At 45.1% G+C, this 27,691-nt stretch overlaps 1 protein-coding gene across 1 annotated transcript; it reads right to left on the bottom strand.

Annotated features, from left to right (window-relative positions):
- Positions 1 to 27,691, bottom strand: CTBS (chitobiase). The gene is made up of 7 exons (XM_033916892.1): positions 27,463 to 27,691; positions 24,090 to 24,228; positions 19,857 to 20,065; positions 18,700 to 18,871; positions 12,103 to 12,200; positions 5,936 to 6,097; positions 1 to 1,638 (listed from the first exon to the last, which is right to left on the bottom strand). The coding sequence occupies exons 1-7, from the start codon at positions 27,595 to 27,597 to the stop codon at positions 1,447 to 1,449; spliced, it is 1,107 nt and encodes a 368-aa protein (XP_033772783.1). The 5' UTR covers positions 27,598 to 27,691; the 3' UTR covers positions 1 to 1,446.

The following is a 27,691-nucleotide window of genomic DNA, read 5'->3' as shown; positions in this document are numbered from 1 at the left end:
TTTTTTTTTTTTTGGGGGGGGGGAGACAAAGGACACCTTGGTTTATATTCAGATCAGTTGCTATTTGAGTACATATGGTACATGCAACTGAATACCTGCCCCACTGAGTTTAAAACATAAGAATTGCCAACTGGGACAGACCGAAGATCCATCAAGTCCAGTATCCTTTTTCCAAGTGGCCAACCCAGGTCCCAAGTACCTAGCTAGATCCCTAGGATGCAAGTGTTACTGGAAGTATTTCAATACTGGGCTTCTACTTTTTAATTATTACTTTAGCCGTCCCCATTGTATTTTTATGACATTGGAACCATTTTCTTTAATGCTCATGATTACCTGGTTCCAGAAGCAGTTTACATGTGCTATGAAGGGAAATAAAAGCATAAAAAGCCATGGATTTGGTTGGGAATGACACCTCATGGCATCTGATTCCTACACTAATTCTCTGTGAGCTGTGAAGCACAAAAGAGGAAAAGAATACTAGCCAAGTCATCTCTTTAGGGCTCTGGATAAAGCAGCCATATGATCAGATACAAGAAGAGGGATGGGAGGGGCTGAAGATTGAGAAAACCTGCATGGGCCTGGCCAACAGTAAAGAATGAGAAGCCTCAGGTCACTGGGTAAGACCACATACTGTATGTACATCTCTCTCTCTCTCTGTATGTTTATAATTTTGCCCTGAATATACAAGGGAGTAGAGATTCTACATTCTGAGGTTCTTCTTAAATATTTTTCCTGAAAAGAGATTATCAACAACCTAGAAACATTGTACACTTTTACTAGTTTGGTGTTATCAGTGAATTCCAAGCTATTACTCATATTACACTCCTGCTTTTCATTCTTTCTGCTTTGAGATCCCCCGTTTGTACCCTCTACCTTGTGTGGTACCAGAGAGGAGCTTATTTTATTTTTTAGATTTTATGTTGAAACGATTTTTATTAAATTTGGAAATACAAACCACAATATCATACAATCTGAGAAAAACAACTTATTCCCATATCAGCACCCCCCACCCCAAGCTTCCCACAACAAGCGAAAGCAATACTTAATGTTCCTCCCCAAGGAACCTGGACTCTTATAATCCCAAGGGTAAGAGAAAGAAAATAGAGAAGTGTGAAAAAAGACAGAAAAACAAAATCAGAAGGAGGAAAAAAAAGGTGTTGAGTTACCATATTCCGGGGAGGGGCTTAACTTATAGGGAACACCATATGGAAAATTAGAAAGCTAGTTAGCAATGTGAATTCCAAGCGGAATACACTTTATACCAAAAATGATTTAAAAAAATAAAAATAAAACATACAAAATGGACTGAGATAGATAGGAAATTTCAGAAAGAAAAAACCGAGCATGATATCAAAGCAACCTGCTAGTTAATATTTTGGAGTACGGTCCCTTTGGAAATGCTTTCCACTTCTGCAGTCACTACTGTGACAGCGGGCGACATCTTTCTCAGGGTGATGGTCTTAAGGCTTTCCACATGGCTTCAGTTTGCTGTTTGGCTTCTGGGTCATCCGAGTAGTCTAGAAGGTTTCCATTCCACATGCCAATACCCCTCAAACCCAGTTTCTGCACATATTCTGCCTTCAGGGAAATGCTCTTAGGGTCATCATACCATACTTGATGTGCAATGCCTTCTGCATCCTGCACAAAACATTACAGATACATAAGGATTGAATAATTAATGCATGAAAAAGCAAAACACTGAACTGTCTTGTAAGTCAGGAGTAAAACCCAAGAACTACACTGAGAACCATGCAAACCTTCTGAAGTTTTTCCCCTCTGCTTATATCTCAATATGGCATGCTTGGACTTTATTTTTTATGTGAAAGACCTTGTTGTGGGGATGCCCACATGAAACATCCAAACCATGCTTCTTTTTTCCTATTTTATAGAAGCACTAAAATATGCTTATGTGCCTAAATAAGCACATAAGCAATGACTCCTAGTAGTGCACAAATTCTCACACTATTATACACCTTCTCTGAAGAAAAAGTAAACATGTGCATGTACTAAATGCACACATATTTACACAATGTATGTACATCCCAACAGCATCAAACTCCATCCCTAGGAATGCCTATTAGAATATCATATAAAACTATATGCAATTTTGAAATACCTATTTTCTGTGTGGAAAATGTTTTATAAAATTACCCTCTATGGCCTATAATCTGTAAATGGCACCATAACTTAGGAGTCGGTAGGTGCCTTGATCATGCCTACCATCACCTAACTTAATTGCTTTAATCAGTGCAGTAACTGACTGTTGTTTAAAACCAATTAAAATCTTATTAAAAGAAGTACCCATAGATGTTGCTAGGCACCTGATGGGGTAGGCACCGGAACTATGCCTACAGCATAGCAGCTAGCGATGCCTAAGATATAAGTAGGCGTGGTTAGAGGTGGAAATGACGTTAGGTGCCCCTAGGCCCAATTCTCAAAAAAATGTAGGCCTTTAAAACTCTGATGAGAACAAAAACACTGTGGAGAAGATGATGTTCAAGATGCAGGCTTTATTAAAAGTACAGTCCAATAATCCACATACTTAGGACCCAAATCATTGGGGAACTATGGACCCGACACGGTCCATGTTTTGACAAAACTGTCTTCCCGGTTCTGTGGAGTACTAAGGGCCTGTAGGAGTGTTTCCTGCCTCACACTTGTTAGGCCTCACTTATGTCAAGCAAGCCTGAACCATCGTTGCTGCCTGATGCATTCTGGATGTGTTTACAAGAACTGTGTGTTTCCAGTCAAGGACATCTGCCTATTCATAAATGCCCAGCTCCTGTGAACCTGGAGGAGTTATGAACTATGCTATGATCTGTGTTTCTGTGCTTATCATCTATGGCGCCTTCCAAGGCCTCTGCACAAGAAAAGGCTATTCATTTTGGCTGTTCTGCTTTGATTGGTCCTGGAGGGTCATCTGACATGACCTAAGGAGAAAGGTGTTTGAGGAGAATTAGACTATGTGTGGATGTGAGGGAGCTCGGATCTAAACTTAGGTTTCTCTGTACACTATACCGTAACAATAAGAACTGTTAAAAGTTACCTCTTGTGGCCTGCTCTCGGACGAGAGTGAGAATGCAGAAATGTCTTTTAAACAGATCTGGTTTCTATCACAAAAGGAACTCTAGCTAATATATATTACAGCTTTTCCAGTGACAGATGGACTTTTCTGACCAGAAGTTCTATCATCTGCTACATTGAGGAAACAGAAGAATTCCATCTCCCAGATCTGCTGAGGTATAATCTAAACTTTAGATTCTAAAGGGTGAGAAAAGGAATTATCTCTTCTTTCAGCTGGGCTAGCTAGAATTGTATTGGTTATGGATAGGAATGTTAGGTCCCCTTGGTGATTGTTGCTATTATCAGGACTTAGAATTGTAAGGAATTATACCTTGTGTGTAAGAATTAGTCATATTTACTAATTTACTTAGTGATTACTGTGTAATAATTGTGTGCTGAAATATATATGTATGTATTCAGATATATTGTGAACAATAATTAGTTATTATTTACTGCTGGCTTGTGAATTATATTTTTATATCTATATTTCATATAGCTTTGGTCTCTGTATTCCTATAAGTTGGCAAAAATCCGAATCCCTGAGTGCAGTTATGGGATCTTAGAAACGAGAGTTGCATGTGACTTGTTTATGTTGCACTAATTAGTTATATCCATAAATCTGCCTACAGGCCAACCTTTTGTTTGTGCTTCTTTGACTTTTAAAACCCTGGCCTACATTATTTGCACCTAAGTTTTTTCTTAGGCACTACTAGCCATGATTCTGTTAACAGCGCCTAAGCATGATTGACATGCAGCTGGCGCCCGCTGATTCAGGTGCTGTTAACAGTATTCAGGCCTAAGTGTTCAATCACAAACTAAAAGGGCAAAACTTTGTAATATTTATCTTTACTACCAGAGCCATAATGAAAAGAACAGAAACTCTGCAAAGACCCACTGCCATCTTCACTCACAAAGACTCCAAATTAGATATGTACAGTGCTTCGTAAAAGTCCTCACATTCTTGTCAAATTTTCACATTCTGCCGTCTAAAAAGTACATTTCAAATTGCATTAAGCTAGGCATTTGTTCAGTTGATCTACACAGCACGCACTACATTTTCAAAGTAAAAACAATTACAAAAAGTATTAAAAAATAAAGAAACTAAAAAGTTGTGATGTAGTTGTCACATCTCTTCATTCAGTATTTGGTGGAAGCCTCTTGTTCAGCAATAAGAACCATAAACCATAAACCATTTAGAATAACCATCTACCAACTTTGTTCATTCTACTTGGCAGAATAGCTTAAGATCTTAAGTTGCTGAAAATCATCCGTAAAGTGCAACTGAGACTTGCAATTTGGTCTTCGTACTCCTAAAAAAGGCTAACACTTCTGTGCATCCATTAAGGACCAAAACGAACTCTTCCTATACCCCAAGTTGAACTCTACCTGTAGATGATCTTAAAGTAGAAGCTCTATCTTCTGACAGACTCTGGAGCCTGGTTTCCTCAAGTCCTTAACAAGTTTTCTAGATCCTCACCACCAAGATCAGGCAACCCTGGAAAAGTTGCTGAGCAGTTCCAAGCCAAAGCCATCAAAATAAAATAGTAACATAGTAGATGACAGCAGATAAAGACCTGTGTGGTCCATCAAGTCTGCCCAACATTTAATTTTGAAGCAATGTTAAACCAACAATCCAATAATTATTCATTTTATTTGCTAAGTTCCATTTTGCCTGCTAAGTTCCACTATAAAATGTTTTTCCCCTCTCCCCTGAGATAGGCACTGAGATTAGAGCTATATTGTTCCTACTGAAAACTGGACTTTCACATTTTTATTTTTAGTTAAATTAATTTTTATTGAGTATTTTGAAAAATACAAGGAGCAATTCAAATACATAAGAATAAGATAACGTTTTGTATATATATATGATCTATAAATATAAAATTAATTATAAAGGACCATAGTATTAAGAAAAGCTCAGAGTAATGGAGTTGTTTGTGAAGACTGTATGAGAAAAAGATGAAAGAAGACAGAGTAAAAATAAAAAGAGAAAGGAAAGAAAGAGGAAAGGTGGAGAAAAGGAAGGGAAGACAGGAGTGTCTACAAAGCAGAGCGTACATATGAATCTAAAAATGACCAGGGTGATTTCTTGCTTTTTAAATTCATGGAGATTCGGAATGTGATTTTAATCTCATATGCATATGATTCAAGCCTATGATACATACATAGTGAGTTCCACCAAAACGTATAATCTAATAACGAAAATGATTTCCAATTTTTCAGAATGTGCATGAGAGCAGTCACAATCATGGTATCAATGAGTTTAGGAGGACATTTTGATTGCGCGAAGCATTTTTAATATGAGTCTATCTTAAAAATAAAGGGTTGGTCCAGAACTTGCTACCTGGTTAATAACTGGACGGCTGATTTGCACTATAATATCAATTCCACGGCGCTGCTCAAATTTTTGGGCTCCATTATTCTCTGGATTTTCTCCGCAGAATTGTGGGAATGTCAATATCACTTGGTTTATAGGGCTTATATCTCACAGTCTAGGCTGTTCCATATGGGAAGTATTGACACAGGTGTGTGTTGAATGCCTTTGCTTATTTTGTTCATTTTGTTTCTTTGTCATCAAAATTGTTTATAACCTAAAAACGTGAATGGATAAATTCAACTACAAAAAGAAATCTAGGAATAAGATTTTTAAAAGCAATAAAAAGTTTAAAATGAAAGTAGTATTCTGAGCGATACAAATAAGATGCTACTTGAAGATAAAAAGACCACTGAAAACCAAAGTGAGAGTCTAGTCCTGAAACAGCTATGCATTCTGACTTTGATTTCCAAATACTATTCTGCAGAGTCTCCTATACAAACCCACAAGTGCTTAGTATATAACAGAGTATTACATATGATAAATATGTCTCTCTACCTTGTATTCATAAAAGGGAGCCTTTTGCTGATCTTCCCATAACCTCCCAGACATGGAGCTTTTTATCTGTTTCATCATCACTCTGTAGGAAACCTGCAACCCTACCGCATCACTACAGGGAGCCCCTCGGAAAGGAACTTTATGCAATATACATACGTGATCCTGAAAAACACAAAGTAAAGCAAATTTCAACAGGGGTTTTTATAGCACAATGAAGGAATTTGTGTACATATTACCTCTATTAAAAGCCACACATATATCTTGCAAATTGATCTCTTGTCCTCCTTAAAAGCCAAGTTTCTTTTTTTTTTTTCAAAATTGCACAACATGATAAACAAACAAATACCATAAGATTTTACAGGCCCAAAATCTTGGCAACTACCTTTTAAGAGAATCCCCACTTATAAATGGTCTTTCCCAGGAGAGTACTCTGTTGCATACACTTGGCCCCTCTGCACAAAAAGCACAGTTACTTACCGTAACAGGTGTTATCCAGGGACAGCAGGCAGATATTCTCACATGTGGGTGACGTCATCCACGGAGCCCCGACGCGGACAGCTTTTCAAGCAAACTTGATTGAAGATTTCAAGTTTGCTAGTGCTGCACCACGCATGTGTGTGCCTTCCTGATCCACTAGAGGGCGCATACCCTCCACATGGTCCTCAGTTCAGATAGCTAGCAAAGAAGCCAACCTCGGGGAGGTGGGCGGGTTGTGAGAATATCTGCCTGCTGTCCCTGGATAACACCTGTTACGGTAAGTAACTGTGCTTTATCCCAGGACAAGCAGGCAGCATATTCTCACATGTGGGTGACCTCCAAGCTAACCAAAAAAGGGACGGAGGGAAGTTGGCAATTCAAGAAAACAGATTACTCAAAACCGACTGGCCCAACCGGCCTGGACAGAGTATCCAGGCAGCAGTGGGAGGTGAAAGTATGAACCGAAGACCAAGGGGCAGCCTTGCAAATCTCCTCGATAGGCGTCGACCTGAGGAAAGCTACAGAAGCCGCCATCACTCGGACATATGTCCCGCGACTCGACCATGCAGCGCGAGACCAGCCTGAGCGTAGCAAAAGGAAATACAAGCAGCCAACCAGGGACAAGTTGCGCTTGGAAACTGGGCGTCCCAACCGATTAGGGTCGAGGGACAAAAACAATTGAGGAACCGTCTGAGGAGACTGAGTGCGTTGAAGATAAAAAGCCAACGCCCACTTACAGACAAGTGTGTAAAGCACCACCTCGCCCGGAGGCGAGTGGGGCTGCAGGAAAGAGACCAGAAGAACAATGAAATGAGTGAGAGGAAAGTCCGAAACCACCTTGGGCAAGAACTGGGGTTGAGTACTCAGGACCACCGTGTATGAAAAAATACAGGAAAAGACGGGTCCGCAACCAGAGCTTGCAGCTCACTGACTCGCGAGCAGACGTGAGAGCAACCAGGAATACCACCTGCCAGGTGAAGTAATTCAAAGAGCTCTAGCAATGGAATCAATAGAGGTATCACCAATTGAGTCAGGACCACACAAAGATCCCAAACCACCGGAGGGGCTTTGAGCAGAGGATGTACATTGAAGAGATCCTTCATAAAGCGGGAAACCGTCGGATGGACGGAGAGCAGCGTCCCATCAAGCGGCCGATGACAGGCAGCAAAAGCACAGAGGTGGGCTCGAATAGATGTCGATTCGAGACCAGACCGAGACAAGTGAAACAGATAAACCAGCACTGAAGGCAATGAGGCAGAGAGCGGATCCATGCGGTGCTCAGCACACCACGCAGCAAATCAGGACCATTTCTGGGAATAGCATTGCCGAGTGGAGATCTTTCGAGAGGCCTCGAAAACACCCCCACCGACTTGAAACAGAAGGAGGGAGGCACGTTGCGAGGAACTAAGCTGATAAGTGTAGAGACTGCAGATTGGAATGCAATAGAAACCTCAACTCTGAGACAGCAGAGAAGGGAGCAGAGGTAGGAACAGAGGCTCCCTGACATGCTGGAGGAGCAGGGAGAACCGCAGCTGCCAGGGCCACAGAGGAGCCATCAAGATCATGGTGGCGCAGACCGACAGGAGGAGTATCAAAGACCTGAGAATCAGAGTAAAGGAAGGGAACACATAGAGGAACCTGCCCAACCAATCGAGAAGGAAAGCATCCACCTCGATGCGAACCCGGAAGAACATCCTCGAGCAAGATTGAGGCAACCAGTGAGTTTAGGGGCAAAACGAACAGAACTACCTGTGGGGTTCCCCACCAAGCAACCACATGCCACAGAGTCTGAGAATGGAGCGACCCTTCATGCGGCTAAAAAGGGTGACGCAACGTGTCCACTAGACAATGCTGCACGCCCCGGAAATACACCGCCCAAAGAAAGAAGTAGCGGTGTAACGCCCCCTGCCAAAGACGAAGGGCTCCCCTGCAAAGTAACAGGGAACCTTGTACACCCTGGCTTGGTCACAGAATACATCGCCCCCGGGATGACGGGACTCACCAGGACCCCGCAATCCAGCAACCAATAACGAAAATCTTTCACGGCATTGTAAATGGCCCGGAGCTTCAGCAGATTGATGTGGCTGCGACGGTCCGCACCCGACCAAAGAATCCGAGTCCGAAGGCCGTAGTGTTGCGCCCCTAAGCCGATGCCGAGGAGTCCATCGGCAGAACCTACTGATGCAGGGACACGAAGAGGTGTCCCACCAACGAAACCAGCGCACCACAAAAGCGCTGGGAAGCGGGATCCCTATCCTGCCATCACTGAGATGCTCGGGTGCAGTGGGGAACACGAAGAGGAAACCAGGCGAACATCGGGACATGAACCGTGGAGACCCAAGATCCCAAAGCATCAGCATCAGCTCGGCCGAGGTCGAAAACAGCTGAGTCACCAGCTGATTCAGGCACAGACAGGTGGCCTGCCGAGGCAGTGGCAGAAAAGACCGGAGGCGGACCGAGGACAGAGAGGCCATCGTCCGGTATAAACAGACAAGGCCCTCTCCCTGAGGTCGAGACAAGAAGGAGCGCAGACCAACTGGGTCCAGGTCCGCCCCGACGGACTCCCGAGACTGGGGCGGACAGAGACTGAAACGCTCCCAGATTAGAAACTAGTGCAGATCCCGAAGGGCCAGGACCAGACGTAGCCGGGAGGATGGGAACGCCCAACCGACAGAGGCGAGGCTATACTCCCAGTGCGTAGACACGGTGACACCCCTCCCGAAGGGAGGGGAGGAATCCCCAGAAGAGAGCAGCCCGGAGGCTATGCGAGAATAGTCAAAAAGACGGCCAGGAGTCGCCGAAGCCGGCGGCTGGACCACAACCCGGAGCTGCTGCAGCTATTGCGACTGCTGCGAAGGAGGCCGAGATAACAAAAGAAAGGTATCCGGAGGGCCCCTCCGGAGAAGGAGTCCAAACCACCAAGGCAGAAGGGATTCAGCTGAAGGCGTCCCGATAGGCGAAGGACCGGTCGCAGTCTGAAAGGTGGTTAGTGGCTTCCGCAAGAGAGGCCTCAAGCAACGCAGTACTCACGCAAGGAAAGGTGGTGAGACGATCCTGGAGGGTCGGATCCACAGCCACACTCTGCGCCAAGCGAGATGACGCATGGCGGGAGCAATAGAGCCGGAGCAGGGAGAGAGTCTCCTCCAGGAAACCAAACTCCGCACCACAACCAAATAGGAGCCAGAGACGCCGAGGCACAGAGCCACAGACGAAGTCGAGGCACGAAGCCCCCGTCGAAACCGGGGCGCAAACCCGCAGTCGACGCCGAGGCCCAAAGCCTCAGCCGATGCCGAGGCATAAAGCCCATAACGACGCTGCGGCACCAAGCCCCAGTCGACTCCGAGGCACAAGGCCACAGTCAACCAAAGGGCACAAAGCCCCAAGCGACGCACAAGTCTCAGGCGACGTCGAGGCGCACAAGCCTCAGACGCCGGCGCACAAGCCTCCGACGCCGCCGAGGCACAAAGCCTCAGACGACGTCGAGGCACAAAGCCTCAGACGACTTTGAGGCACAAAGCCTCAGTCGACTTCGAGGCACAAAGCCTCAGTCGACTTCGAGGCACAAAGCCTCAGTCGACGTCGAGGCACACAGCCTCAGTCGACGTCGAGGCACACAGCCTCAGTCGACGTCGAGGCACACAGCCTCAGGCGACGTCGAGGCACACAGCCTCAGTCGACGTCGAGGCACACAGCCTCAGTCGACGTCGAGGCACACAGCCTCAGTCGACGTAGAGGCACAAAGCCTCAATCGACGTCGAAGCACAAAGCCTCAGACGACGTCGAGGCACAAAGCCTCAGACGACGTCGAGGCACAAAGCCTCAGCCGACGTCGAGGGACAAAGCCTCAGACGACGTCGAGGCACAAAGCCTCAGTCGACGTCGAGGCAGAAAGACTCAGTCGACGTCGAGGCACAAAACCTCAGACGACGTCGAGGCAAAAAGCCTCAGCCGACGTCGAGGCACAAAGCCTCAGCCGACGTCGAGGCACAAAGCCTCCGTCGACGTCGAGGCACAAACCCTCCGTCGACGTCGAGGCACAAAGCCTCCGTCGACGTCCAGGCACAAAGCCTCCGTCGACGCCCAGGCACAAAGCCTCCGTCGACGCCCAGGCACAAAGCCTCCGTCGACGTCGAGGCACAAAGCCTCCGTCGACGTCGAGGCACAAAGCCTCAGTCGACGTCGAGGCACAAAGCCTCCGTCGACGTCGAGGCACAAAGCCTCCGTCGACGCCCAGGCACAAAGCCTCCGTCGACGTCGAGGCACAAAGCCTCAGTCGACGTCGAGGCACAAAGCCTCCGTCGACGTCGAGGCACAAAGCCTCCGTCGACGTCGAGGCATAAAGCCTCCGTCGACGTCGAGGCACAAAGCCTCCGTCGACGTCGAGGCACAAAGCCTCCGTCGACGTCGAGGCACAAAGCCTCCGTCGACGTACAAAGCCTCCGTCGACATCGAGGCACAAAGCCTCAGTCGACGTCGAGGCACAAGGCCTAGGTCGACGTCGAGGCACAAAGCCTCCGTCGACATCGAGGCACAAAGCTTCAGTTGACGTCGAGGCACAAGGCCTAGGTCGACGCCGAGGCACAAAGCCTCCGTCGACATACACAGCCTCAGTCGACGTCGATGCACGAAACCCCAGTCGACGTCGAGGCACACCGAAGTCCGTCGAGGTTCAGAAGTCGGCACCGTACCAATGAAACTGGTAAGAAAGGTGCAGCAGTACGCTCCATAAGGGCAACCTCGTGAAGAGTATTCCCATGAAAGGAGGCACGCATCGAAGGTCTCGTAGAGGCGGGCACGATCGCACTCGATGCCTGGAATGCCTGAGACTCAGCCGGTGGCGTTACCAAGGTAATGCACCTAGAAGAAAGAAAGAAAGAAAAACTTACCGGGGATTGAAGCACACAGTCCGATTCCAACGAAGGAAAGAGGGTCCCGGCCATTCTGCTCACACGAGGTGAGCCCAGAGAGAGGCTAGGGAAGAAGAAAATACAGCTGCAGCCAAATGAGGCCTAGCCGCATGGCTGAGGCCCAAGAAGGGCCTGCCGGTGGAAAAACAGAATAAAAAGTCCTTTTTTTTTTTTTTTTTTTTGAAACAAAGAAAATACACGATCAATTAACAAACGCACAGCGACTCCCTAACAAAATAAAGAAGCCGCGGTGCCAGAAAGGCACTTAGAAGAACGCAGAGAAGAGAGACAAGGTCTTTCTGGCTCAGCGGAAAACTAAGAACTGAGGACCATGTGGAGGGTATGCGCCCTCTAGTGGATCAGGAAGGCACACACATGCGTGGTGCAGCACTAGCAAACTTGAAATCTTCAATCAAGTTTGCTTGAAAAGCTGTCCGCGTCGGGACTCCGTGGATGACGTCACCCACATGTGAGAATATGCTGCCTGCTTGTCCTGGGATAAATGTTTTTCTACCAACTGCTCTAGTTTTTCTTACTTCAGTTTCATTTTGTTAAAAAAAAATTAGCTGAGCTTTACAATATTATCTGAATCTTTTTTATCCATACATATATCCTGAAAGAATCATTTCCATGTTTCATCTCATATCTTAAATGAATGGCTTGAAGTTCTAGTTTGATAGATCTGGTATCTCTGGAATTCTATAAGACAACTATGCTATCACCTCAACCTCTGAAAACACAGACTCCTGCCCATAATAAAACCAAATAATGGATTTCCCTTACCTCTGATAAATTAAGACATTTATAATCATAACCGTACCAGGGGACACCCATCACAAGCTTCTTAGGATCAATGTTCCTACTGATGTAGTCATCATACCCTGTTTTAAATGTATAAAAAAATTTACTTGCATCAATAGTTTCTGCAATTTTAACCACACTTTACTATGTAAGCATCTCTTGATACATACAAAGTCAAATTATTATGTGGATAAAAACTAATGTTGAAAAATAAAGGTCTATTGTAAAACCCTGAATTCTGTTTATATGTATAAAGTGATAAAAAAAAAAGATGCTAATTACTTAAATGTTTGTGCACCAGCACACAAAGATATAAGAACATAAGAAATGCCTTCACCGAATCAGACCCTTGGTCCATCTAGTCCGGTGACCCGCACACGCGGAGGCTCAACTAGGTGTTTGCTAATGAAGGCTTAGGTGGTCCCAGATGAGACCTTGTTTACCTATATCCCTCAATGTGATTAGCAAGGAGGTGTGCATCCAACTTGCTCTTGAATCCTTTAGTGGAGGTCTCCATCACAACCTCCTCCGGGAGAGCGTTCCAAGCGTCCACCACTCGCTGTGTGAAACAGAACTTCCTAATATTTGTCCTGGGCCTGTCGCCTCTCAACTTCAGTCCATGACCCCTCTTCCGAGTCACATTTGACAACGTGAATAACGCTGCATCTTGCTGGATTTTGTCAAATCCTTTTAATATTTTAAAAGTCTCTATCATATTCCCACGCATTCTTCTCTTCTCTAGGGTGAACAAGTTCAGTTTTTTGAGGCGTTCTTTGTAGCTCAAATTTCCCATACCTTTTACTAGCTTTGTGGTTCGCCTCTGCACCCTCTCCAGCAGGGTTATATCTTTCTTTAGGTAGGGAGACCGGTGTTGGATACAATACTCCAGTTGTGGCCTAACCATTGCTCTGTAAAGCAGCATTATGACGTTAGCCGATCTACTTGTGATTCCCTTCTTAATCATGCCCAACATCCTGTTCGCTTTCTTTGCAGCCGCCGTGCATTGTGCCGACGGCTTCAGGGTCCAGTCTATCAGTACTCCCAGGTCTCTTTCTTGTTCGCTCTTGCTCAGTGTTACACCTAACATTTTATATTCATGTTCCTTGTTTTTCGTGCCTAGATGCATCACTTTGCATTTTTCTATATTGAACTTCATCTGCCACGTTTCCGCCCATTTCTCTAGCAGGTTCAAATCTCTCTGGAGTTCTTCACTATCCATCTGTGAACCAACTGACCGACATAGTTTCATGTCATCTGCGAACTTGATTACATTACTTGTTTCATCTCCCAGGTCATTTATGAATATATTGAATAAGATTGGCCCAAGGACCGAGCCCTGGGGCACACCGCTTGACACCTTTTCCCAGTCCGAAAACCTCCCATTTATGGTAACCCTCTGCAATCTGCTCTCCAGCCAATTGGCTATCCATCTTAGTATATCCCCTTCAATTCCATGGCTTTGTAGTTTCTTCAGAAGCCTAGCGTGTGGAACCTTGTCGAACACCTTCTGGAAGTCCAAGTATATTATATCCACCGGGTCACCGCTATCGATTTGTTTGTTCACCTTCTCAAAAAATTGTAGTAAATTCGTCAGACATGACTTCCCCTTCCTGAAGCCGTGTTGACTATTTCTCATCAGGTCATGATTTTCCAGGTGCTGCACTATGCTGTTTTTGATTAGCATTTCAACCATCTTCCCAGGAACCGACGTAAGACTCACAGGTCTATAATTGCCTGGTTCTCCTCTCGATCCTTTTTTGTAGATTGGAATGACATTCGCTATCTTCCAATCCTCTGGTATTCGCCCGGTGTTCTGGGTAAGTCTTCCAGCTAATCATATGGTTAAAACTTCATATGGTTAAAACTTCAAAGGTCCTAAAATACATTGAAAGGTCATTTTGGTCAGCCACAAAACTTAGAGACTTGAAGAAAGCACAGGTGTTTTATTCAGCATATGCGGACTCCTGAGCACCAAGCTGGCAGCTTCAGAAGTGCCGAAAACAGGAAATACAGTGACATTTATACATTTCCTGGCTAGACAACTGGATGCTAGATACAACTTCTCATTTGTTATTTTTGTTACATTTTCTTAACAAACAATGGCCCTAAGTTGCACTTATTATTGGTTCAGGGGTTAACCTTATAGTCCTATAGGGAGCAGGTCACTTATCTAAGCCTTGCAGTCTTTCTGTTACATGTCCAGGAGGGCGAAATACAATATGGTTTTCTCAGCATACACAGTAAGAAACTAAAACACCCAAGCTACAACACCCAGTGTAGGCAGGCTAGAACATAAGATAAGTTAGGTCTGCAATTAAACATAATTCAGCATTTTTATTAAGGAGAAAACTTAGTTCAAGACTCAGGAAAACCAGTCCGACTCCTTCAACATGTCCTAAAATAACAAAGTATGGGATCCTTATACTAAAGTGCACTAGCCGTTTTAGCGCAAGCTAGCTAAATGCTAACACGTCCATAGACTATAATGGACGCGTTAGCATTTAGCGCACGCTAAAACGGCTAGCGTGCCTTAGTAAAAGGATCCCATACTTTGTTATTTTAGGACCTTTGAAGTTTTAACCATTGACATTTTCACTTGCTCATAGTCATGTATAACCCAATGAAGATTGCTTTCCAGGTTTGCTATATATCCCCTCAACGCCAAGGCTGAAAGCTAAGTATACTCTATCATAGAATCATGAATAATTAATAGAAAAAAGTAAATAGAAAAAGTAAAAGAACAAGAGGAGGAGGAGGTACCACGGGGTAATATGAGGAAATAACCCTTTCAAACTATGTTGTTTGTAAGGCAATCTGATATCCCCAAGGACCTCTGATAAAAATTATTATAAAACTGCACCATATATTATTGCTGACTCTGTGACTGAGAGTGTGTGACTGCTGTTTGAGTAATCACGGATAGGAAGATTGTTACAGATGACTTCCTTATTAAAACAGTTGCCCCTCCCAGAGCCGGTTCATCATGAGGAAGTGTGCTTTTTTTTCATGGGGCAGATATTGTGCATGTGTAACATGCACAGCATCCGTGTCCATTAAAAAAAAGGGCTACACTATGGTTAAAGACCAGTTGCTTTTTTTGGATCGCTAAAAGAGATCACTTTATTTGGTGCATCAGGAACCCATTCCAGCAGCATTAATTAGCTTAATTGCATGGTCAGATTGGAGAATGAATGATCGTGCAGAAAACCACGCAGTGAGTTGTTTTCTGCATTCGGCTGGCAAATGCGATAATCGCTAAAGCTGTCAAAACAGATTTAGTGACTATCGCTGGCTTTAGTGCTGGGCCTGAAAGTTTTGTTGGAACTGCTGCAATGAAGTAATACCGGAGAAAACTGCTAAGATAAAGATACACAAATATTTACTCTGTGAGGTAGGGAGGGAAAAGGGCTGTATCAGGATCAGGTCTGTCTGGCAGATAAAACCTGGCTCTCATAGGCTGCTTGGTGGAAGACAGATCATGCATAGGTTCAGTTTAAAAAATGAGTTACACAACCAGTTGTAGAGTGGTTTGGGGCATCCTGGCTTCATTGGATAACATCACCAGCAAGTGTGCATACATTTTGCCTGCTTGGCTGTGGAGAAGCAAAACTTACTGTATTACCGTATTTTCACGTGTAAAACACGCACACGGGTATAGCGCGCGAAAAACACAAATTTATGTACAGAAATTTTTATATACCGCGCACACCCGTATACCGCGCATGCTGCCCGACTCTCCTTTCGCCCGCCCCGACTCTCCTCTGGCCACCCCGACTCTCCTTTCGCCCGCCCCGACTCTCCTCTCCCCCTTGAAGTCCTGTCCCCACCCTGAAAGCCTGATGCCCCCCCGACGTCCGATTCACCCCCCCCCCCGCAGGACCGCTCGCACCCCCACCCCGAAGGACCGCTCGCACGCACCCGCACCCCCACCCTGAAGGACCGCTCGCACGCACTCCCATCCGCACCCCCACCCTGAAGGACCGCTCGCACCCCCACAGCCTCCCGACCCCCCCATCATGTAGAAGCTCCTACCGGTGTCCTGCTGCTTCCTCTTGGCGGTCCCGACTCCCTGACACGATCGGGGCAAGAGGGAGCTCAAGCCCTCTTGCCCCAGCCAACCGCGGCACCCCCGACACGATCGGGGCAAGAGGGAGCTCAAGCCCTCTTGCCCCAGCCAACCGCGGCACCTCCTACACGATCGGGGCAAGAGGGAGCTCAAGCCCTCTTGCCCCCCCGACTCCCCGACACGATCGGGGCAAAAGGGAGCCCAAGCCCTCTTGCCCCGCCGACTCCCCAACTCCCCGACAATATCGGGCCAGGAGGGAGTCCAAACCCTCCTGGCCACGGCGACCCCCTACCCCCACCCCGCACTACATTATGGGCAGGAGGGATCCCAGGCCCTCCTGCCCTCGACGCAAACCCCCCTCACTCCGACCGCCCCCCCCCCCAAGAACCTCCGACCGCCCCCCCAGCCGACCCGCGACCCCCCTGGCCGACCCCCACGACACCCCCACCCCCCGTCCCCGTACCTTTGTGTAGTTGGCCGGACAGACGGGAGCCAAACCCGCCTGTCCGGCAAGCAGCCAACGACGGAATGAGGCCGGATTGGCCCATCCATCCCAAAGCTCCGCCTACTGGTGGGGCCTAAGGCGCCTGGGCCAATCAGAAAAGGCCCAGGAGCCTTAGGTCCCTCCTGGGGGCGGGGCCTTGGGCACATGGTCGGGTTGGGCCCATGTGCCTCAGGCCCCGCCCCCAGGTGGGACCTAAGGCTCCCGGGCCTATTCTGATTGGCCCAGGCGCCTTAGGCCCCACCAGTAGGCGGAGCTTTGGGACGGATGGGCCAATCTGGCCTCATTCCGTCGTTGGCTGCCTGCCTGACAGGCGAGTTTGACTCCCGTCGAAGAAGATTTCTCTGTACATCTAGCAAGTTCAACACTTTGACCCACAACTTGCACTTTGAGGGATCTACTGCCAGCCCCTTTTCTAGGCCAGCCTGAAGATAAAGGCTAACATCAGAATCACACCTTCTCAACTCGCTTGCAACAGGAAAACACTGAAGAGGGCTCTACAGCACTGGAGAAAGAGACGGAGCAGAAGAATGTGAATTTCATCCTTCTGTAATCAACTCGCGAGTAAAGGAATATGATGAATCTACTATAATAAAACGCTAAGTGCGCATGCGCACTCTTACCTGCATGATCCATGATCCTTAGGTCCCTGGTCGGTAGGAGTGCGCATGCGCGCTTAGCTGTGCCAGTGGCCGGTCATCTCCACCTCGCGCAGTCCTCCATCCAGGAAATACGGCCCTACCAGCCGAAGTTTATTTTTAAGTTAAAAGCCACTGTGGCGGCTCCTCTCACGAGCCACACCTGCGTTGGAGAAGGCTTCTGACACAGGCGGCGATCATGAAAGGAGCCGCGGCGGCACCTTTAAACTTAAAAATAAACTCCGACTAGGACAAGTTGAACTAATCCTGCAGGCTAGAATGCGGGAAGGGAAGGGGGGGCGACAAGGGACTAAGGGAGCAGGCCAGACCGCGGGAAGGGAAAGGGGAGGGGGAAATGCTGCTGCACAGGGATGTGGAGGGGGAGGGAAATACTGCTGCTGTTGCTGCACAGGTAAGTGGGGTGGGGGAGTGAAATGTTGCTGCACAGGGAAGGGGGGGAAGGAAAATGCTGTTGCTGCTGCACAGGAAATGGAGGGGGAGGGAATGCTGCTGCTCAGGGAAGTGTGGGAGAGAAAATGCTGCTGCTGCACAGGGAAGTGGGGTGGGAAGAAATGCTGCTGCACAGGGAAATGGAGGGGGAGGGAATGCTGCTATGGCTGCTGCACAGGGAAGTGGGGGGAGGGGAAGAAATGCTGCTACTTCATAGAGGGCAGGGAGAGAAACAGATAGAAATAAAGACAGACAGTGGTAGGGAAGGAGACAGAAAGAAAGACACAGGGGCAGGGAGAGAGAAAGACAGACAAAGGGGGCCAGGGAGAGAGACAGATAGAAAGAAAGACAGCGGGAGGGAGAGAGACAGAAAGAAAGAAAGACAAACAGATATATATTCTAGCACCCGTTAATGTAACGGGCTTAAAGACTAGTATATAATAAAGAAAATATGATGATTTGAATTAGGGCCTTTGATTTGTTCTATTAATGCTTTTGTAATTCAAAGGTAAATGTCCTTTTAGTTTGTGATGCACATTGAACTTGTCTATGAATACACGTGGAATATAAGAATGATGTATTATTAATCACTTGAAGGGAGATGTGAAGCAGAAATACTGATTACAATAAAACAGTACGTAAAAAAAAAAAAAATCCACAGGGCTGCTGAGGCTTTCTATCATATTATATGCCGAAAGTACACCCATATTTGTATGCACTAGTGCAAAATTAAAAAGCTAACAGGCTGCAATAAAATACTGCACCTTACATCTATACCCCTGAATCTACCCTTGGAGTTCCTCTTTCTTCAAAGATCATGTTTTCAATGAGAAACATCCTTCAATCACAGCAACTGATAGGTATGCCAGTTCATTTTGGAACATTAACAAAAGCTGATCTACAAAGATCTAACTGCTACTCACCAGCTAACGTCTGATTGTAGGGAGCATTAGCTCCTGCTACACACTCCGTCCAGATCTGAGACTGCTCATCATAGGACATCACAAATAGAAAATCACAGGCGTTTGCTATTGCTGTGTAGTTGTAGCATCTGATGTCCACACATTTTGGGGACCAAGCCACATCAAACGTCACCTGTGGAGGTTAAATTGCAATTCAGTACCTTCGGAGGACTCAAAATTGCTTTTCACATTGTGCTGCATTAGTGTTACAGCTAAGAAATAAAAAGCTGAAGTTCAACAGAAAAAATATATATATAAGAGCAGAGCATCTTACAAGCAAGAAGGAAAACTTTGTCATATAATGCAGTACAAAATACTAACATCACCAGAAAGAGAAACAATAGCAGCTTAACATCAAACCACTAATATCTGGTACTCTGCACTGAACCAGAGTTTCTGAACTCCAGCATCAAAAGGCCAGTTTCTATTAATGACGCATACAATGTAGGCATCTAGACATGTCAATCACATGATAGATGTCTCTAACAAAATCACACCTAAATGCTCCCATCGCCCTATCGCTTTACTCCATCTGATTTTTACCACGATCTCTCATTCCTGCTCTGTTCTCTGCCTACATGTATTGATGTCTGTCCAGTGCACCTATTCTTGCTGATTGTTTGCAGCATGTTCCAGCCCTCTTATCCCTGTATCCACTTCATGTACTTTAAAGCCTTACTTTGTACCTATCTTCGCTGATTGTCCAGCTACTCTTATTATAAACCGCCTCGAACTACTATGGCTTTGGCAGTATATAAGAATAAAATTATTATTATTATTAATGTAGGCCAAGGTTTACCACACCTACAATGCAAGTGCGATTCTGTTAGAGACACCTACCAATGCCTAACTTTAAAAAAAAAACCACACCCCTGATCTGCCCCTAAACACACCTACATGGTGGTAGGCTCCTGGGTGTAGGCACATACTACCCAATTAAACTTAATTTTTTTTTGTCATTATGAGCTTGTTAAAGCTCATTGATGTCATCATTAATTTTGACATTTTTATCGATGTATGCACCTACTCTTCAGGTACAACTTACTGAATTTCCCCCAAACCAGAGTCTACCAGTTATAATCTGAACTTGCATACCACCTATTGTAATGTGTTGTCACCTGAGAGCCCTGAATTTCCCTGTGAAAAGCCTCTGCAGTTTCTTCAACGAGGGCAGTCAATGCATAATATTCAGGTGTGCCTTTGATTACTGGTTGCTCTATGTCAAGGTTAATTCCATCCATAAACTGTTTTTTGGCAAGATCCAGCTGCTGGGTTATCCAATCAGTCCTGTTTTTAGGGTCAACAATATTCTTCAATAGGACATCTCCTAAAGAAGGAAGCCGTTAAGCTGTAAGTGCCAGTGTCAAACTAAGAAGAAAGATTATTTGTATTTTAACAAAGGAATTTATAAAATAGAGATTTCACTATTAGGGAGCACAGCCCTCCTCTACGTGCCCCAACACCATTGCTACTGATTCTTTATATTTTTATTAGTGGTCAACCATTTTTTGCAAATGTATGCTAAATTACTATTATGCTGTCCTTAAAAATTGTCAGACAAATTATGGAATTGTGCAATTTTCTTCAAATTACCGTATTTTCTCGCATATAATGCATGCGTTATACGTGGTTTTTACAAACCGCTCATACCCTTGCGCGTTATACGCGTGAGCGCGTTGTACAAAATTTTTTTACATAGTTCCCCCCCCGATGTCCGATTCACCCCCCCGCAGGACCGCTCGCACCCCCACCCCGAAGGACCGCTCGCACGCACCCGCACCCCGAAGGACCGCTCGCACGCACTCCCACCCGCCTGAAGGACCGCTCGCACCCCCACAGCCTCCGGACCCCCCCCCCCATCATGTAGAAGCTCCTACCAGTGTCCTGCTGCTTCCTCTTGGCGGTCCCGGCCCTTCTGTGAGCCCTGCGCCTGCGCTGCTTCTTCCAGCGGTCCCGCCCTTTCTCTGATGTCAAGCCCTCTTACCCCAGCCAACCGCGGCACCCCCGACACGATCGGGACAAGAGGGAGCTCAAGCCCTCTTGCCCCCCGACTCCCCGACAATATCGGGCCAGGAGGGAGCCCAAGCCCTCCTGGCTCTGGTGACCCCCCCCCCCCCGCTAGTTGTTTGGGCCAGGAGGGAGCCCAAGTCCTCCTAGCCACGGCGACCCCCTACCCCCACCCCGCACTACATTACGGGCAGGAGGGATCCCAGGCCCTCCTGCCCTCGACGCAGTTATCCACGTGAAAATACGGTAGTCCTTTATTCTAACCTCTGTTACTCTCTCTTTAGTCACACTCTTCTTAAAATCTCTTTTTATTCACACTCTTCCTAAAACCTATGAGGTACATAATATGCCTAAAAACCCGCCTAAATTGGCACTTGGACGACCTACACTAAGTCATCCTGCAGCGATAATCAAAGTTTGACGACACTGCCTAGACGGAACTTATACGTTGTGACTTAGGCGAACTAAAATAGGTATTCAAAGTGACCAGATAATCACTGCAGGGACATAGTACAGACCCCCCACACTCCCTCAGTGATCAATTACACCCCTCCATAAAAATCTGAATAAAAAGGTACACACCTGCCTCCAGAACATCAGCACTTGGCATCATAGGAAAGCCTAGTAGAGCTGCACAGAGCTGTCTTAAGTAGTCTGGGGGGGAGAGGGGGGCGGGCTAGTAAACTATAGAAAGGAGGACCCAGGCCCATAAGCCACGCTAACCACTGCATTCATGGTAGAAAATATGAGCCGACCAAACCCTATCATACTGCCATATTGGTGGCACCTGCAGCCATAAGGGCTATTGGGGTGGTAGGAAGGTGGGTATAGTAGGTTTTGTGGGGGGCTCACCCTGACCTGCAAGGGAGTTGTGATGAGTACCCTTTTTGTGAAATTTACAGCAGTGCCCAGTAAGGTGCCCTACTAGTTTGTTGCCATGTCTAGGTGGCCAGTCCATCATTTTGCTGGTCCCTCCTAGTCCAAAAGGTCTTGTTCTAGGCATTTTGGACTTGGGACGATTTTTTTGGACGAGAATGTGGTATAAAAATAGACGACTTGGCTGTATGGACGATCAAACGGCTACATATAGATGATTCTTGGAATAAAAAAAAAATTGGGGGGATGTATTTTTCGAGAATGGACTTTAGATGCTGCCGACTTATTATTTTATTATGCTGCTCTCTCTTTTTAAAAAGGCTTTTTCTGCAGAGCTGAATGGTTCAAGCATCACAAGGGTTTACTAGTGACACATTCTGGTTTTGTTATTCTTTGTTTTTCTTTTCTAACTAAATCGAGTTCCTTTTTAATATTTTATTATAGTTTTAAATTTATTTGGATTGTTATCGTTTTATTTTGTAAGGAAGGACAATATATTAAATAAAATTTAACCATATGCTGTCTATTAAAATGTTTTATCGTGTATTGTGTTGGCTTTGTAATATAACATACTATGCCATACTTTGTATTGCAATCTGATTTTTTTTACTGCTGTAATTGCTTGTTTGACTTATTCTTACTGATATAGCCTTGAGTACATTTCTTCAAAAAGATGATATATAAATCCTAATAAATAAAACCACCATTTTTATATGTTCAGTAGCAAATTTTTTACAGCCCAAAAATGTTTAGTTAATACAAGTGAGTGTAACATTTACAGTCATGTAAAAAAATTAGAACACCCAATGAAATATTCAGTTCTTTCTTAAGAAATGTTCACATAACAGACTGCAAGATGCTAAAAGAAGTCTCCAAAAACCCTAAAATGTCATCACGGGACCTACAGCAGGCTCTTGCTACTGTTGATGTTAAAGTGCATGCCTCTACAATCAGAAAGAGACTGCACAAATTTAACTTGAATGGGAGGTGTGCAAGGAGGAAACCTTTGCTCTCTAAGAGAAACATCAAGGCCTGACTGAAGTTTGCCAGAGAGAGCGTAGACAAACACCAAGACTTCTGAAATAGTGTTCTATGAACAGATGAGTCTAAAATTGAATTATTTGGACACCAGAAGAGGATATGTTTGGCATACACCAAATACAGCATTCCAGGAAAAGAACCTCATACCAACTGTGAAGCATGGAGGTGGAAGTGTTATGGTTTGGGGATGCTATGCTGCAGCAGGACCTGGCCAGCTCACCATCATAAAATCCACCATGAATTCTACTGTGTATAAAGTTGTGTATTCTACTGTGTATTAAAACTGAAGTGGAACTGGACCCTGCAACATTACAATGACCCAAAACATACCAGTAAATCCACCAAGCGCTGGCTGAAAACTAAGGGCTCCTCTTACGAAGGTGCGCTAGTGTTTTTAGTGCGCACTATCCCCGCGCTACATGGAAAATACTACTGCCAGCTCTATGGAGGCGTTAGTGTCTAGCGTGCGCTAAAACCACTAGCGAAAAGGAGCCCTAAGAAATGGAGAGTCCTGGAGTGGTTGAGTCAAAGCCCTGATCTTAATCCCATTGAGATGCTGTGGGGTGATTTGAAACGGGTTGTACATGCAAGAAACCACTCAAACATCTCACAGCTGAAAGAATTCTGCATCGAGTAGTGGGCCAAACTTTCCTCAGACCGATGTCAGAGACTGGTAGATAGCTACAAGAAGTGTCTCACTGCAGTTATCTCAGCCAAAGGGGGTAACACTAGCTATTGGGGTGTAGGGTGTCCTAATTTATTCCTCAGAACACACATTTTTGTGGATATCTTTTGTTTCATGAGTAAATCAAGGAAAATTTGTGTTGTTTACCTGCAATTACATCACTTTCTTTTCCAGAGATAAATAAAATAAAAGATTTGACATCGATATATGAAGATTTCTTAAGAAAAGAACTGAATATTTCATAGGGTGTCCTAATTTTTTTACATGACTATCTAATCTAAGGGGCTCCTTTTACTAAACAGCGATAGATGGTGGTTTCTGTTTCTATTTATTCAAATTTGATATAACGCTGAATCTTAGTTCTCAGTGGTTTACATATCTTTTACAGATACTGCAAGCATTTTCCCTATCTGTCCTGGTGGGCTCACAATCTATCTAATGTACCTGGGCAGTGGAAGATTAATGACTTGTCTGGGGTCACAGGGAGCAGCGCGGGGTTTTGAACCCACAACCTCAGGGTGCTGAGGCTGTTGATCTAACCACTGCACCACACTCTCCTCTTCCGAAGTCCCTATCAATCTGAATTACCTTCACTTTCCTTAGGAATCAGGCCCCTTGCAAAGGGAAATGTGTGGCAACTCCAGATGCTGTGATTAGAACTGCAGGAGTCTACCTTTAATTTTCTGCAGGAAAATAGAATGGTGGGGGTAGAAGAATTATAATCAAATAATCTGCCACCCACCTTTTAACACTACCCTAGATCCTTTGGAATGAGCATAACACATAAGCTCAGGGTCGTATTTTCCAAACACTGCCACTGTTGTAACTTGAGACCAGTCATAAGATTTCCAATTTTGACCACCAACATCAAACACATAGACCTGCAAAAAAGTGTAAGGACCAAACAAACAACAGTTGGCAAAGATTTCACAGATGAGCCACCTAGTGTAATACAGCACATTCTTTAGCCTTTCCCAAAAATAAATGCTTGTCGTAAGTGGCCTATTTACTAAACCACATTAATGCTAGAAATATCTGCAGTTCCTGAATGTTAATTCATCTTCAGCCATCAATTAAAAGGTATGAGAAAAATAATTGCAGAGATTTTCAGCTTCACACTATAAAAATTTCACTGAGCTGCTATGTGCAGAACTATTCAAAGGAGATCTTTTAAATGTAGTGTAAATTTCACCAAAGCAGAACTTCACTACTTCTAGAGCAGTGGTCTCAAACCCGTGGCCCGGGGGCCACATGCGGCCCGCCAGGTACTGTTTTAAGGCCCTTGGTATGTTTATCATAATCACAAAAGTAAAATAAAAGTTTCTTGAACATATGTCTCTCTAGCTATAAATTATAATATTATTATTAAGACTTAACCAAAAGGAAAGATTTGTAAACTATAAAGAGTTTTACCTCATGCAAAATTGTCATTTCTGTAATAAGACATTAACTATTTTTTTTTCTGAGGCCTTCCAAGTACCTACAAACCCAAAATGTGGCCCTGCAAAGGGTTTGAGTTTGAGACCACTGTTCTAGAGCATGGATCTCAAAGTCCCTCCTTGAGGACTGCAATCCAGTCTGGTTTTCAGGATTTCCTCAATGAATATGCATTGAAAGCAGTGCATGCACATAGATCTCATGCATATTCATTGGGGAAATCTTGAAAACCCGACTGGATTGAAGCCCTCAAGGAGGGACTTTGAGACCCCTGTTCTAGGGCACCTGCCTTCTGGGGAAAGTAAATTGACAGGGAAGTGTTGGCTTCCTTATGGTTTTGTTCTCTATCTTCACCCTTATTTCGGTTCATTCACCTTTTTTTTTCCTTTTACCTTCATTGAGTCCCCCCCCCTCTTTTTTCTTTTTTTTTACAAGAGGCTGGGAACTCTTTAAACCAGTAGTTCTCAATCTTGGTCCTGGAGGCACCCCAGATAGCCAGGTTTTCAGAATATCCACAATGAATATTCATGAGATTTAAATGCAGAACAGGCAGTACATGCAAACTGGAATAGAAAATGAATTAAATAAATCTCTCTCATGAATATTCTTTGTATGCCAAAAACATGACTGGCTGGGGTGCCTCCAGGACCAAGTTTTGGAATCACTGCCCTAAGCACTTCAGCAGCAATCATACTGCTGCCTCCACCATATGTGAAGCAAAAACACTCAGTAAATTTACTCTGGGTCAATTTGGCCATGGGCAAGAAAAATTTGAAGTAATGGAAAGACACGGTTCTGCGAGCTCTTTGGGACCCTTGAACGAGAGTATTAAACACATTTAAATACAACAAACCCTCAATTATGCCCCTTGGTTGGAGCATCATGAGAGTCCCTATAGCTCTCCTAAAGCTTTTGAACTGATATACAAAAATAAAATGTAAAGATCTTGGTACTGAATCTACCTCAGACTGAAGTATTCACACAGATTTTCTTTATATATGGTCTAAAATCCTAGATGCTATATACCATTACATAAATGACAAGTTCCCATCACAGGACTGGACTTCTACTGCTTCAGTTCCTCCCTAGATCAACCACACAACCTTTTCCCGTGCTCTCATAGTACCCATCAGCAGATAAAGACCAGAATGGTCCAGTCAGGTTGCTCAACAAGATGCCTAGAGTTGAATCTTGCCCTCTGTGGAGGTTCCTCTTCTTCATGATTCAACACTGGCATCATAAACATGGCATATGGGCAATATGATGCAATCTTGGAACATAATACAATATGCTGCTGTCAATCATAAAAATGTCTTCCCCATCTCACCACTGACTAGCATTATTTATCCCCTTAATATCAACTTTATGATTCTACCTCCTCCCCCCCCCAGATATACATCACCTGCAATCACAGTCTATGTGCTGAATGTGAGAGATTTAAGTATGCATATAATCATATCTCTCCCTGCCAATTTTGGAGCTCCCATCATAGAAATCTACCCTGTACATGCTTTACATCCCATGTACATGCTGCCATCCAAGTCCACTCTAACCTTATCTTAATCTGACTTTTGTCATTCAGAGGACTCAAACTGAAGAAGTCTACCCAGCATTCATCCCACTTGGAGTGAGTGGGCCAGGTTGACCTATATTAAATGCTGTTCTTGATCTTCATTCATTCAATTTTCTATACCGTTCTCCCAAGGGAGCTCAGAACGGTTTACATGAATTTATTCAGGTACTCAAGCATTTTCCCTGCTTCTATATTTTCTTGTAATTTTGTAAACCGTTTGGATTTGCTGAGGATGAGTGGTATATCAAATTAAAGAATAAACATAAACTTGTCAAAATCTGGAACTGCCATCAAAGTTTGCTCCAGCTAAGGAGAAATTAAATCTAACCTGCTAATTTTTTTCCTTTAGTTCCAAAGGATCTGTCCATACTTGTGGGTTATGCACAACTACCAATAGGTGGAGACACTGAGTACTACAGAACTAGCAAGAGGTCATTTAAGTTTTGTTTTACTGGGAACTGTCCTTACAAAAGCCTTCTCACAATAAATCCTCAGGCAGAGAAGCCAGCTCTGTGGTACAGCAAGCCTTCAGCACCCTCAATACTGAGCAAAAACCCTTTAGTGTCATAAATGCCTGGGGATAAATTCGAAATTCCATTAAGCATCCCATTTCCTAACCCCTTGGAAAAGTTGCCTCATACGATGTCCAGAAAAGATGAACTTGTGGTGCGTTTAGCACCCCCTTAAATCATTTTGGAAATGGCTTCATTAGGAGCATTATTTATTCGTCTAATGAAATCACATATTGGACAGTTAAGATGTCGCACACATTGTGAAACTACCTTGCCCGTCGGAAAATTTTTATTTTTAAGGAGAATCCGATACCCAGAATTTCCCAAATCCTCGTCTTTTAAAAACAACAACAATAAACAATAGATTTTGGAAAACAAGCGGGGCTGCAGTTACAGGGAAAGTAACCTTTCCGCATTTCTCTTCCTGAAACCGCCGCATGCAGCAACAGCCACCGGGTGACACAGATCATAGGTGGGCCACCCGCAATCGCTCGCGGACTGCCAGGCGCGCGCGCAACCTCGCCTCTTCCAAGCTGCAGTTAAGCTTCTAACGCGCGGGTCGCCGAATAGCACAAGTGAACTCAAGCCCCTACTTCGAAGTCCCTGGGGCCGGCGATAGGCTCGCAGAGAGCGGGATCCTGGCACGGGCAAGAGGGCGCTAAACGCGAGCCGCACGACAGCAGCTGTAATGCCAGCCAGAGCAAGCGGCACCGCATCCCTCCGCTCATCTTCGTCAGTGCACTCTCTCCGCTCCTACTGTGAGCACGAGACCGCAGCTCCTTCCGCCAGCAACTGCCTCGCCTGCTCCGGTGAGCATGCGCA

The sequence above is a fragment of the Geotrypetes seraphini genome, chromosome 12 (assembly GCF_902459505.1).
Source record: "Geotrypetes seraphini chromosome 12, aGeoSer1.1, whole genome shotgun sequence".
NCBI lineage: Eukaryota > Metazoa > Chordata > Amphibia > Gymnophiona > Dermophiidae > Geotrypetes > Geotrypetes seraphini.
This window is presented reverse-complemented; position numbering and strand designations above follow the sequence as displayed.

Bases quoted from the DNA above. Each gene is read 5' to 3' on its own strand.
- CTBS (XM_033916892.1), bottom strand. From the start codon at position 27,597: ATGAGCGGAGGGATGCGGTGCCGCTTGCTCTGGCTGGCATTACAGCTG. The intron at 12,201-18,699 runs GTGAGTAGCAGT...CATTTAAAACAG, and splicing joins CTACAATCAGACGTTAGCTG to GGTATGATGACTACATCAGT. The intron at 1,639-5,935 runs GTAGAGAGACAT...TGTTTTGTGCAG, and splicing joins CTCCCTTTTATGAATACAAG to GATGCAGAAGGCATTGCACA.